General features: G+C 41.3%; 1 protein-coding gene across 1 annotated transcript in view; it reads right to left on the bottom strand.

The window, feature by feature from the left end:
* Positions 1-740: 740 nt before the first annotated feature.
* The window catches only part of PPWD1 (peptidylprolyl isomerase domain and WD repeat containing 1), a 636,242-nt gene continuing 621,800 nt past the window's right edge, over positions 741-15,182 (bottom strand). The window contains exon 11 of the mRNA XM_044063362.1: positions 741-1,003. Within this exon, the coding sequence (XP_043919297.1) occupies positions 860-1,003 (144 nt within the window). The 3' untranslated portion in view covers positions 741-859. The remainder of the gene's footprint in view (positions 1,004-15,182) is intronic.

Raw genomic sequence — 15,182 nt, forward strand, 5'->3', positions numbered from 1 at the left:
AAGCCTGCCAGACTGAGCGTGTCCATGTTTTATGTCAGACTCTAACAGCATCCATGCTGGAGAGCTACATGGCATTGCCCTCATATTAACAGCCGACATCTTCCATGGCACAGGTTCTGGGGGAATTTATATATGCTCTAACCTTTTTTATGTGTGACTGAGGTGAACACCCATGTTACTGTAGGGGCATGAAATGTCTTTCCCCATTGCATATTCACTCCCATGAGCTATCAATGGCTACCACTATTGGCTCAACATCTCCAAGCTCATACTTTCACTACTGGCAGATTTTCATCACCATGCAAGCTTCCACTGCATGGTGGCAAACAGCCAACTGAAAACTACCTCTCCTCACACCTCAGGATGGTGGTGCTGCAAACAGCCCCTCACTCCCATCCCTCCACCCAGCTCTTCTAGTAGCAGAGTTTGTACACCTGAACTCTCATTATCTGGGTCACAGTCACAGCTTTATACATATCAAATATCTGGCAATGCATACCACCACCTCCCGAAAAAAGATTGGGTGTTTTGCATCATTACATTACAACTATTTAACTTCTTTGAAATAATATAAACTGTATGATACTTACATATAGCTTCACCATTTTTATCTGCCTACCCCTTGCAACAGAGTAAGACTTCCATATAGTACAAAGTAAACCTTCACTCTTACTAGGCAAGCTATGATTCATCGTAAAAAAACATTTTCTTCATTCACAGGTAGAAAAAAAAGCCTCATGTACCCCAGTGAAAAAGTATTTATTTACAGTTCCAAACTGCATTTTTTCAGTGCTGCTCTACAACATTGTTTTAGTTACAGCCAGATTTCAGACCGTGTTCTACACAAACTTTGATGCTTCTACTTAACTGTGATATTTATTATGCTAATATCTTCATACGGCTTATCAGTTTTGGGATTTGTTTTGACATTTGAGATTCTCTGAACGACCTCCATTCCTTTTGCCACTCGCCCAAAAACTGTATGCTTATTGTCAAGCCATGGCTGCAAACACAAAGATAATGTTAATAGGCAGAATAAAACAATTATACACACACTGCTTGCTCTATCAATTTAAACTGTAAACAATTATGTAAAATGTACAAATGACTAAAAAGTGGCGTTATTACTTGCAAATAAATTACGTCTTATTTGAACTAGACAGCTCAGTGTGCTCTGCCATGTTACTGTGTGGTATTGTACCAGGAAAACATAATCGACTTGGTATCCACAACACAGAAGTGAAAGTACTAGCTAAACAGACTATACTGGATCTTCCACATTATGAGACAGAGCAACGGGCTGCCATTTGAATATGGAGGGCACTTTCACCAGGGACTGCTTTTAGTAACTACAGCTTTACTTCTCCTATGTAATACAACTGACTCAAACCTTTAGAATGTTTTGCCATTAACAGGGCTGGATCAGTGGTTACTAATCAAAAGAAAAACAGAGGAGCTCACCCTGTCATAAATAGCAATATCAGTGGTTCAAAAGACAACACATTTGACTGATGCTAAAAGAAGACAAGGTTATGGGTTCCATCACTACACCAGGTAAGTGGCTTCATGGCCCAGTACTGATACTGCACTGCAACATGAAGAGTTTGCCATATTCTAGTGGCATAATCCCTTGGATGAGGAACAAAACCAATACTCCACTCATCTGTATATTGTGGTAATTCAGGTGTACACAGCATCACACCATCTTACACTCCTAAACATGTTTTCTGTTTCCAATTTACTGGCCCATTGTTTTGTAAGGGACCTTTAAGGGAATTTAATCCCTGAATACTAGCAATGCAATATGGGTTCACAGTTAGTATTGAGCTATTCTGCCCATTGATCTTTAAGAGGATACAGGACCACAAAACATTCCCCCAATGACTGATTCAAACTTTTCTGACTGATTATGTGCCTCTTGGAACAAGGGTCTGTCTCATCTCTCACTAGAGTTCATGACTATCTAAAATTCACCCACTGGGGCAGAGCCTGAATGGCTAACTGAAAGCAGCAGTATTTTAGAGCTCCATATAACTAGTTAAATAAGACAGGAAAACATATTCTTTTTTTTCTTCAAAGTATAAACTCTTATAGATAAAGGTCTAATTTACATAATTAGAAACTTTGAAGTTTTACAAATAATTTCCTGTCAAAAAGCTTGGAAATATATTCACTTGTTAAAATGAGCAACTCAAGGAAATCTCACCAGGATGCTGCCTTAAAGAAGGGACTACAACAGATGGCATCTACCATGCAGGAGTTGCCTTTGAAGATGGATGATTTTAAAGACAGCCTAAAAAATCTTAAAACAAGCAGTCAAAAACAGGCCGACACCCTCAAGGAAATGCTACACCACCACCAGACAAGGATAACAGGAATAGAGGATTCTCTAAATGACTTAGAAAGCAGACTTAAGGAAGAGGAAACACAGAAAAAACTCCTTCTTAAACAAAACACTTGGTTAATAAAGTAGATGACTTGGAAAATAGGGAGAGGAGAAATAACATCAGGATTTTCGGATTACCTGAAAACACAGATGATGAGGATATTATTTCATTTTTATCAAGCTGGATCCCTGACTTTTTAAATTTAAAAGAAGGACTTTCCTTTGGCATTGTGAGGGCACACAGAGCTCTTGGGGAACCTGCCACTAACTCAAACTCTCCTCCTAGGTCAATAATTATCAAATTTCTTTCATACTTGGACAAGGAACTGGTTTTAAGATCTGCTTGGAGGAAGGCACCTCTAAAATATAAACAGAGCCTGATAAGATTTGATAATGACTATTTATCTAGAATAATGGAACAAAGGAAAAAAGTGTGACCAATGATAAAGTTTCTGAAACAAAATAACATCAAGGCACAACTTGCATATCCAGCTAAGATGAGAATACTGTATGCCAACGAGATGAGGACTTTTATTTACTTAGAGGAAGCCTCTTCATTTATGAAAACTAACAATGTGTTTACTTTACCAGAAGATATGGATTGGATGTCACCTTCTCTCAAGAGAACAAAAGAAACAAATGTCTGGACAGATGTCAAAAAGAAGAAGCAAAAGACTGATACTGTTACAGCCTACTCTCTCAAAGCATCTACTATGATATGAATTGGTTTAACATTACTTTAAAGGTCCAATTTTACTGCTTGGAATTTTAAAACAAAGGTAACTAACTACTGGAATGTTTATCTATATTTTTTGAAAATAGATGACACGAGAGTTTTCACATTACCTCAGGTATGTAAAACAGGGTACTTTCACAGAAGGAGGGTTATACATCACAAAATATTTATACTGTAAATCAACATACATAGTACATGTGTATTTTCTCTTAATGTTCTCTTTTCTTTCTCTCTCTCTCCTCTCTTTTCTTATTATTTTAACTGCATCTTGTCTCCCTTTCTAAATTCTCTATTTACTATACTAATATAGTCTGTATATATTTAATAACTCACTGTCTATACATAGATAAATAATAGTCTAAAATAATCTAGTTTTAAGGTAGACTAATTGGAATAGTGAACTTAATTATTACAATATTTATTAGATTAATGATAGTCACTGTTATGCTTATTAGGATTGGGGACATGTTCATGATCGACTCTGAAATGTTCCATTCATGTACATATGTCTTTTGAATTATTTCCTTTTAGTATTCACACATATATTACAAAAAAAGGAGGGAAAAATGTACTGTTGGTTAAGAGAAGTGAAGCTTTCTTCACATTTTAGTTACGTTGCCATAGCAACAGTAAACAATTGCTGCAGTTTCTAAGGATACTGTAAACCTGCGAAGCACATTTAGCCTCACAGATAAATAAGAAAAAGTAATATTGTTTAGTTATTAAAATGAAAAACAACCTAAGCAAGGTAAAATAAATACATAATAGGACTATTTGTAATATTTTATGATTTATCCTCATAGGATTACATATTCCTGGAAACACAACTGAAATGTTCCCAAACTACATGTGCACACTTAAATGTAGCGGCTTGATTAAAATGTATTACTCAGTTTAACATGCTGATTTCACAAGCTGTCTGCACTGTAAAAGTTACGTTTTATATGTTACTTGAAATTGTCAGTCTCCAGTGCACATGAAAAGATGCATATTACTTTTTGCAACATGTTAACTGCAGTTACCTCGCACTCTGTACAAACTCACTTGGTAACTGATAGCTATTCATTTAAAATATCAGTTGAAATATTAAATGTGCCCTTGAAATGCTAATGACATTTTGACAAAATATAATCTGAACTGTAAAATGAATGACGTGAAAGAAGTGAAGTAATGCATAGATTTCAAACACAGTTCTTGACACTACAGTAAAAGTAAAAATATATATTCACAAGGAAGTACTGAAATGTTTTAGTCTTCCAGTTAAAATAGCTTAGTGTCAACATTTTGCGATATCCGAAAGTTTGAAGAGCTAGGAAATTACTATTCTTTGTCTTTATAATGATTATTCAACAGATGTTAGACTCTGCTTTGTTGAATGAATTGTGACATATGTTTATGAGGAAAAGTCCACTCAATTACTCACATTGGACTACACACTCCTGGAAACTCAACTGAAATGTCCCCAAATTACTTGTGAATTTAAATGAAACTGCCGGTTTAATAAGCATACTTTAACAACCTGAATCCATAAGCTATCTGCTCTATATATGCTACATTATATACGTCACTTGCATATGACAATCTCTAGAGCACACAAAAAAATAAATATTATTTTTGCAACATGCTATATTTGTACTAACCATACATTCTAAACTAACTCAATTGGCAACTGATAAGTTTATCTGAAACATCAGTCTAAAAATTAATTGTGCCCTTGAAATATTGTTGTCGTTTTGACAAAACAAAACCTGAATTGAAAAAGGAATGATTTGAAGAAGTGAAGTATTGTACAGATTTGAAAGACAGCTATTGACACTACAATACAAGTAGAAATGTACACATGCAAGGAAAATTTAAATTCTTTACACTTTTAGTTAAAATAGCTTATTGTTAACTTTTTGCGTTATCAGAAAATTTAAAGAGCTAGGAAATTATTTCTAATTTGTCTTTATAATGTTTATTCAAGTGATGTTAGTCACTGACTTGTTTAATGGATTGCGAGTCATGTACAAGATGGACTACTGAATGTTATTTCTGTTTACCTATGTTTGCTGAATTTATTTTATTAGTACTGATATCTGCGGTGGTGGTGCTGCGGTAGCGTTGTCGCCTCACAGTAAGACGTCCTGTTAGATTCTCAGCTAAAGCGTCTTTTGTGTGGAGACCTGCACGAATGGGCGTACCTTCATTGAAGGTTGTACGTTAGGGCTGGCAACTCAGTATGTAAAAATCTACTGCCAATCATGAGCGGACCGGAGTTCTGCTGTGGCGACCCCTAACTGGGAAAAGCCGAAAGATACAACAAGTACTGATATAAAACAAGGGAAAGAAAGGGAAGAGAAATCTCTGTTTTTGGTCAAGGGAGGAGAGGCTTAAGAGTATTCTAACTGCCCTGAGAACTCTCGAAGATGCTCTAAATACTATTTGATTAATACTTACCTAAGATAAGTCTTGATTACCATATAGGTACCTTCACATTCATTCTAGACCTGATGCGATTACCCATTCTGGAAGCAGAAGGTGCCCTATGCAGGATGGGAATTCTCAGGGTGATCATATTTCATGCTTTGTAAATCTATAAATGTAAAAGCACTGCACACTAGAATGTAGGGCGCCTCTACGCAGAGTCAGGATACCACTGATAAGCCATGTCTTTAAGTGTAAGTTGAAGTTGGTGAGCTGAAGAGTGGGAAAATAAAGGAAGACAGTACACCTACAGTAAATTAGAAGTTATGTACTCACCATAACGTTCCATCTGAGTAGGTGTATTCATTTGTCTGCAACCTGTGGGTTATGGATCCGATATCGGATCCGAACCGGCATAGTTTTCCAGCTATGGATCCAAGCTCTCAGCTCCTCCCCTCACCCATAATGCCCTGCTCTACCCTCATGACCTCAGATCGAGTTTGCCAAAGCAACAATACCCTCAAAAGGGTAACAAGTAATATGCAGGAAACTGAAAGGCCAGGGGATAGGAGGCGGGATGGTTGCAGACAAATGAATACACCTACTCAGATGGAACGTTATGGTGAGTACATAACTTCTAAATCTGAAGTAGGATATTCATTTGTCTGCAACCTGTCAGAGTCCCCAGCTACCTGAATCTTGGGCGGCCATCATGGAAGGATATTCCGAGCACCGGAGCCAAAGGATGCTCTACCCCTAGATGCAAGATCCAACTTATAGTGAGAAATAAATGTATGAGATGAAGCCCACGTGGCTGCTGCACAAATATCATCTAGAGGAATCCTAGCCTTGAAGGCTGCCGAGGTAGATACTGACCGGGTTGAATGGGCATGAACACCCTCCGCGGGCCTTCCTGACGCTTGATAAGCCAATAAAATGCACTGTGAAATCCAGCGGGACAGAGAAACTTTAGAAATTGGCTTGCCCAAATTGAATTTTGCAAAGGAAATAAACAGCTGGTCGGATTGCCTATGACCAGCTGTCCTGTTGAGATAAAATCTTAGTTGCCTGTGAACATCTAGTGAGTGTAGCCTATATTCACCTTTGTTTTCATACTTAGGGAAGAAAACAGGAGGTTAATGGATTGATTAATGTTTGCTTCAGAAGCTTTTAGGAAGGAAGGACGGGTTGGTCCTGAGGGAGACACGGTCCGGATAAAACCAAGTAAGGAGGTTTAGCTGATAAAGCTTGAAGTTCAGAAACTCTCTTGGCTGATGTAATGGCTACCAAAAGGCTGTCTTGTAAGACAAGAATTTGAGATCCACTGTAGCCGCTGGCTCGAAAGGGGAGCGGTCAAGGCCTGTAGGACCAAAGAAAGGTCCCAAAAGAAACTGCTTGCTTTATAGGGGGCCTAAGAAGGAAAGTACCCTTAAGAAAAGTTTGCACAATTTGGCTGACATAAGAGGATTAGACTCTTGACCAATGTGATAATGAGAAATAGCCGCCAGTTGAACTTTGACTGTGGAACTGCTGGCACCATCATTAAAGAGAGAGGTTAGAAAATCAAGCACTACAGGGAGAGGAACCGTGAAGGGATCTAGGCCTTGCCGCGCCCACACAGAGAAACGTTTCCATTTGCTTCGTAAACCTTTCTAGTGGATGGTTTATGAGCCGCCACTAAAATAGCCTTTACCGGAGAAGAAATACCGGAGTCCTTATCAAGAGTGGAACTGGAGCAGCCGGTCAGCTTCAGGTTGTCCAGGTTCGGAGGAGGAATGCAGGAAGGATGGGATATCAGATCCGAATGGGATCTAGAATCCAAGGAGGATTCACCGAGTGAGACCTTAGGAAGGGGAACCAGATCTGTCGAGGCCAGAATGGAGCAATGAGAATCATTCTGCAACCCACCCGAGAGGCTTTCTGAAGAACTTGCAGCATCAGAGGCAAGGATGGATAGGCATACAGAAGACCGGGTGGCCAAGCATGCACCAGAGCGTCTCTTGGGGTACCTCCGGAGGAGGTATTAGAGCGAAAAACTGTCGCACTTGGTGTTTGAGGGAGAAGCAAAAGATCGCATGAAGGGTTCCCCACCGTGCGAATATGCGTTCGCTACTTGACAATTGAGAGACCACTCGTAAGGGGTCAGAATGGTGCGACTGAGCTTGTCCGCTAGGATGTTGGACCGACCGGAATGTGCGCTGCTATGAGAAAGCGATTGGTGGAGGTTGCCCATTCCCAAACTCTCATGGCCTCTCGACAAAGAGGGTAAGACCTTGTTCTTGCTTGTTGATGTACCAGACAACAGACATATTGTCCGATTGAATCGCAATTGTTCCCAAGGGAAGAAAGTCCTGAAGTGCTAGCAACGCCAAGAGCACTGCTCTCATCTCTAGAACATTGATATGCAGTAAGGTCTCTGAATCGCTCCACGTGCCTTGGACTGTCCGCCCAAAGTGCCCCCCCACCCGAGGCGGGAGGCGTCCGTGGTCACCGTGGCGAGAGGGGAGAAGAAATGGGCGACCCTCGTGGAGATCCGGGAGTGGAGCCACCACAAGAGGGACCGCCTGCAAGCCTTGCTGATCGCTATGGGATGATGCATGGGAGAGCAAGGTATGACCACTGTACTAAGAGCGCCCACTGTAGAATGCGCATATTGAGCCTGGCAAGAGGAAGAAGTGCTATCGACGGCCATGGACCGTAGAGCCCTCAGGACCAACTCCGCTGGAGCAGAACATGAATGGAGAATGGCCCGCACCTGGAGCTGCAGATTTAGAACTCTGTCCGCAGTGAGGAAGGCTCGTAAACTCCTTGTGTCTAGTCTGGCCCCTATGAAATCTAAGAGCTGAGTGGGTGCCAGGTTGGACTTGTTTGTATTTATTGTGATGCCCAGAAATGGAGCAAGATGGAGAAAGGAGTCTCGCCGAGAGAAGTAGATGCCTTGTTGGGGTAAGGAGCCAGTCGCCCAGGGAGGGAAAAACCTCCACCCACTGAAGCCTCAGGTGGGCCGCTACCACTGCTAGTACTTTGGAAAACACCCTGGGGGCGGTGGTGAGACCAAAGGGAAGGACCCGAACTGGTAGTGACTGGCTCCCAGCCGAAGCGGAGAAACCTCCTGGAGCGCCTGTCCATTAGGATGTGGTAGTACGCCCCTGAGATCTATCGAGCACATCCAGTGGCCTTCTCCCAGAAGGGGAGAATAGATTGTAGAGTGACCATTCGAATTTTTCTTTGGGGACTGCCAGGTTCAAGAGAGAGAGGTCTAGGATTGGTCTTAGTTCCCCGCCTTTTTGGCACTAAAAGAACCTGGAGTAGAACCCTGATCCGATCTGGTCTGGGGAACGGGCTGGATGGCTCTTTTCTCTAGCAGATGGCCAATTTCTGCCAAAGCGGCCTCCCTTTGACCGGGTGGTACGCCTGGGAGGGACTTCAACTTTGGAAGGTGAAGGAAAGGAATGCGATATCCCTGGATATGATTTGGAGAACCCAGCGTCCGATGTTATGGACTCCCATGCCGCTAGGTGCCCCGAACGTCCCCGACTGCCTCCAGAGTAGAGCAGTCGGGCAACCCTCAGGGTTGCTGCGGGCCGTTCAGAGAAAGGTTCCCTGGACCAAGTTTCTGGGAGCCCCTCTGCCTCTAGGGCTAAGGCCCTCCCTGTCCTCCTCTGCCACGGAAGGACTGGTTGTCCGAGCAGGCTGGGACTGCTGCGACTTCGAACCACATCTTCTTCTGACCCTTTTGGTTCCTAGAATAGGGCCTCTGGGGTGCAGAGAAGCGGATTCCACGGCAGACAGCGTCTTCCGTCCTTCTCGCCTGGGTCAACGCCTCGCGAACGGTCTTGCCAAACAGAGCAGAACCATCAAAGGGCGTCGCAACCCACGCCTTGAAGGGCTCAGAAAAGTGGCGGAGCCAGGCCTGACGCCTAGTGACCAGTCCTGTCCTCAGCTCTAGCGGCGCTCCGTAGCATGGGAGAGTAGCCGCATAGAAGTATTTGTGACTGACCTAAGAGTGGCCATTTTGGTGGAGTGCAGAGCTCTGTCCTCCTCCGAAATGGACTCAGGGGATGCAGCGTACTCTTAATAAGGTCTCGCTGCATCCGAATAACATGTGCCAAATAGTTCAGCGCCTTACCAAGAAGGTCGCGAACTGAACATCCGCTTCCCAAGCGGTCCATCATCCGAGACTCCTTGCTCGGTGGGTGGACTGAGGGACTCTCCTGAGCCAGTTCCCTCTTTGTGGCCGCCATCAACATGGCATCTACGGAGGCCCCTTACTCCAATGGGTCCTGTCAGAAGGCGGGCTAAGGATTCTATCAGGTCTTTGGGAATTGGCTCCACGGTGTCCGGTTCCTTCCACGCCCTGGTGGTAATAAGGTCCACCAGGGGTCGGCAGGGGACACCCAAGAGGTAGACGGGCCCGCTTCAATGCCTCCAAGAACACGGACTCGTCCGAGGAAGACTTGGGGCAGACCACCCCTAATACGGAGTATTTCCATGATGTCTCCAAGGAGACATCCTCGGGGTGACCGTGGGGAGCCTTCCCTTCCTCCAAGTCCGTGTCTTCAGTGAGAGACTCAGGGAGTCAATGTGCCTCCTTTGCAGGAGCCTCCTCTGGGGGCTGTCAGAGGAGTCCGCAGCAGCAATTTGCTCCATGGGAGCAACTTGGGGCACAGAAACGGGCTGTCCCAGGGGCCGGATGGTGGAAGCCTGGCCCAGTGCAGAGGGAGCGGGACGGAGCCGGCAAGTGCCGGGGTCCGAGACCTCAACAGAGCCCTCTCCACTACATCAAAGCAAGGGAGCCGACCTCGACCAAAGGATCCGGCAATCGCTCCCTCGATCCGAAGAGTGGATCGAGCCGGCGCCAAGCACTCGGATCCGGCGACAGTGCGCCCGACACAGACGGCGCCAAGGAGCACTGATCCCCGGATCCGGCTCGGATCCAGGCTCGAGATCGGATCCGACGCACTGGCATGGTCGGATCCGGCACCAAGTACTATCGGCTCCGACCTCCCGCCCGGCTGCTCGGCTCCAGTTGCTCAACCCGGAAGCGGGTCGGAGAAGGAGCAATAGGCTTAAAAGGGTGTTGAGCTCCCCGAGGGGAGGCAAGAGCACTCCCATCTGCATCTGGGCCTGGATGAACCTTCTCATCATCCGTCCAGATCAGCATCTGGGTAGATCTCGACGAGGCTACCGAGGTAGGCCTGGAATGCCTCCTCGATAGCCTCGACGGAGATCGGGTCTCCTCCTCCTCAGGACCCGTGAGAAGCACACAGGTGACCGGAGCCGAAGGAGGAGACCGCACTAACAGGAGCCGGGAGAAGCCGCTTGGCTGGCGGGGCCAAACAGAGGTCTCGCCCCGCCAGGTGCTTCTCCTCCGTCCTTTTAGATGCATCCCTCTCCTGTCCTGAAGCGGGAGTTTGAGTCCCAGGAGCAGGAGGGTGCCACAGGGGAACAACTGCAGCCGCAGTCCCGAAGGAGCGGAGGTCGGAGCCGAGTCCGCGGTAAAGACCCGCCAAGACCAGCTTGGACCTCCGCTCCTTCAGTGCCCTGGGGTTGAACCCTGCACAAATGGAACAACCAGATGTGAGGTGTTCAACCCCAAGACACTTAACACACCGAGTGTGGCCATCAGCCGGTGAGAGCTTATGGCCACACTCGGAGCATTTAGAAAATATGGACTTAGGCTGTTCAGCCATAGTCACTAATTTTAACCTAAAGTTACAGAAAGTAACTTAAACAATAAGCACACAGGCCTCACACACACTCTACACTAGCGAGGGAGGGAATAAAAATTACTACACAAAATTAAATTAAACTAAAAACAGTCTATATTAATAGGAAACCTACAACTTTCACACAAAAAAAGTTAAAGAAGGAAAAAATTCTCTATTTTTAAACAAGATAAATCCACTTAGCTGAGAGCTATGAAATCCACATCTAGTTACCAGCGCGGCAAACAAGATCTGAGGTCATGAGGGTAGAGCAGGGCATTATGGGTGAGGGGAGGAGCTGAGAGCTTGGATCCATAGCTGGAAAACTATGCCGGTTCGGATCCGATATCGGATCCATAACCCACAGGTTGCAGACAAATGAATATCCTACTTCAGATTTCATATTTCATTGGTAATCACTCATGTCCTGCAGAGTCCTTTTAGTCAAATTATTTTAGTAATAATCTATTTGTTAGCTTATTTAGTGTATGCTCCTCTGCTGCAGTTAAATTATCCAAAATGACATATCTGACAATTCTGGGATCTCTTAAGGGTAACTAAATATTGTATATTTTCTAAGCCAACATAATAATTGTTGGCACTACTAACATTCCATTCTGATATATAAAATACTATAGAACAATAATAGAATAATACAGAATTTCGTATCTCTTTTAAGAAAATTCTCCATATAATAATTTAACATATGGAGCTCAGTTGATCTTGTTGGTTAAATGTATGAGTGATAATCCAACAGATTTATAGTTATCTACTAGATTAGGAATGATTTTCATTCTATGTTTAATGGGAAATTCAAATTTACTTGCATTTGATACTTTAGAACTAATGTTTTATAGAAGTACTTTTTAAAGCCTGACCACAATTTTACTTTACTTATATTTAAAGAAGAACATTAGATTACACTCCCAAGTTTAAACACATAAAAATAATATTCAATGTTATCAGAGAATATGGTATAACTACTTTAATCAAAAAAAAAAAAAAAAGAAAAAAAAAAGTTTCTTCCAACAATAACCTGAAATGGATTTAAAATTCTTATCATTAAATACTAATGGCTTAAATAATGCAAATAAAAGAGCAAACTTGCTAAAATATTTGAAGCTAAATAAGGCGCAAGTAGTATTTCTCCAGGAAACGCATTTTAAGACTAATGATAGCTTTATTTGGAACCCTAAGGACTATACAGTCTTAGCTCAATCCTCCTATAGAACAAAGACAAAGGGAGTATCAATTCTCTGGAAGAAAAACAATCAATCCAAAAGTTATCTATAAATATGAAGACAAAGAATGTCTACTAGCATTTGTTATAATTAAATTTAATAACAGAATATGGACCTTAGCTAATCTTTATTGGTTCCCAGAACGATTAAAAAACACCTAGATTTCATTTCCAACAATTATAAAGGAAATCTTATACTAGGAGGAGACTTTAATTGTACCTTAGAAGCTTCTGAAACCACCAAGAAGTCTTTTTGCATAGCAACTATTTCAAAATCCTTAAAAAGATGGATTGATTAATTTCATTTAAAAGACACTTAAAGCAAAAGATGATAAATCCTTATTATTTTCCAATAAAGACCATAGATTTGGAACACAAACCAGAATAGATAAATTATTCATAGTTCAAGATTTACAAGCAAAATTCCTCAACTTCTCAATAGTTCCACGCCCCTTCTCAGATCATGACACTCTGATAATGAAGCTCCAAACAGAGTTTAAACCTTTAATCCTCTCAACTAGAATTCCATCATATATCATGAAAATTAAACTATTCAGACCCCGGATGTTGTCAGAACTGCAATTATTTCTTGAAATTAATAATACAACAGAAATCAGTAGAGTCATGGTTTGGGACTCATTAAAAGCGTATTTGGTAAGACCCTTAGCTGGTACAAAAATAAAGTTAGAGAGTGGGAAACTGAATCATTAGCCTTGAAAACCAGACTCGACAGAAAAATCTAAAAAAAATCAGAATTGTCCAGAAGTCAAAAAAGAAACAGAGGAATTAAATAAAAAATATAATGAAATTCTAACACACAACTTGTCTAGCCTTGGAAAAATTAAAAATAAACTCATTAGCCACCTCCCGCAGATATCTACATAACTTATCTACACGATTTAAAATACAATCTAAAGCAAATAGCATTGGTAGTATATATCATGAAAAGAAAGGAAAAAAAGTATCAGATATAGGAGACATCCTTGAAGCATTTCAGTTTCATTATATGGAACACTTCAAAAAAGAACATTTAGATACCAACCAAATAAACTTAGATACAAACCTTATCAATATAAAAAAAATTCTCGAAAACTTAAAACTAGACCTACAAAAACCTATATCCTACAAAGAAATTGTTGACAAGATAAAAGAAAGTAAATCTAACAAAGCTCCAGGGATAGATGGTATAATTACGGTAATTTACAAACTCTTCCCTTCAACAGTAATCTCCCTTTTTCATAAAACTTTGCTAGAAGTCCAGTCAGAAGCAAAAATACCACCCTCATGGAAATATTCTCGCATAACACCAATTCTAAAAGATAATAAACCATCAGACCTTTGCACCACATACAGACCTATATCACTACTGAATAATGATTACAAAATATTCATGTCAATCCTAGCTAACAGAATGAAAATCCCACTTTCAAAGACAATTAATAATGATCAAACTGGATTTTTGTATAAGAGGCACACATATGATAATATTAAAATGATACTTACTCTTATAGATTATGTGAATAAAGAAGATAGAGAAACAATTGTAATCAGATTAGACATAGAAAAAGCCTTTGATTTCCTCAACTGGGAATATCTATTTAAAACTTTAGCATTATTTGAATTTCCTCCTCCCTTCATCTTATTACTAAAAAACATATATATTAATAACTTAACCTACATTAAAATTAGGTCCTTTCACCTCAGAATCTATCCATATAACGAAAGGTACTAAAAAAGGATGCCCCCTTCTCCTATTTTATTTGCTTTGGCTATAGAAATACTTGCATAAATAATACGCAATAATCCAAGAATAAAAGGAACAGAAGTCTATGACCAGTACATATCTAAAATAATGCTTTTTTGCTGATATTTTATTAACCCTATCAAACTCCAGAGAGTCATTAGGAGAGCTAGAAGAAGTAATGGAGAAATTTTATAAGATTTCAGGTCTACACTTTAATAGATCAAAATTAAAATTTTTATTTTTAAAGAAGAAAAAAGAACTACAAGTTACAGATAAATCCATCATAGGAAAACAAGAACTTATGCTAAATTATTTTGGAATAGTGTTATGCAAAAATATAAACAAAGCAATAATAATGTTGTTGTGTCTTTCGGCTTTTCCCGGTTAGGGGTCGCCACAGCGGAACTCCGGTCCGCTAATGATTGGCAGCAGATTTTTACATGCTGAGTTGCCGGCCCTGATGAACAACCTTCAACGAAGGTAGCCCATTCACGCATGTCTCCACACAGAAGACGCTCTAGCTGAGAATCAAACAGGACAACGTCTTACTGTGAGGCAACAACGCTACCGCAGCACCAGCACCGCAGTAAATGAAACAATATTAATAACATTAGCAATACAGTTAATTCCTGAAAGATGCGTTCTTAAAGAAATAAACTCATCTTTAATAAAATTTTTATGGTATCCCAAAAAGAACAGAGTAGCTCTAACTCATCACACTAGACCCTGGAAACAAGAAGGATTGAACTTCCAAGAAATAGAAACATATGTAAAAGCATCTGTGCTTAAAACTACAACAGACTGGATAAACTCAAATTATTAGGTAGGCCATCTGGGAAGTTGTATTCAAGCTTGCTCCCAGGAATACAATTTGCTGGCAGGGTACACAATGTGATTTTTTTTTGTTTATGGTGTACCCCAGAGAAGTTAGCAATTTCTTTACAAATGCCAGATGATTTAAT

The sequence above is a fragment of the Protopterus annectens genome, chromosome 2.part1 (assembly GCF_019279795.1).
Source record: "Protopterus annectens isolate FY-2018-M chromosome 2.part1, PAN1.0, whole genome shotgun sequence".
NCBI classification, from domain to species: domain Eukaryota; kingdom Metazoa; phylum Chordata; order Ceratodontiformes; family Protopteridae; genus Protopterus; species Protopterus annectens.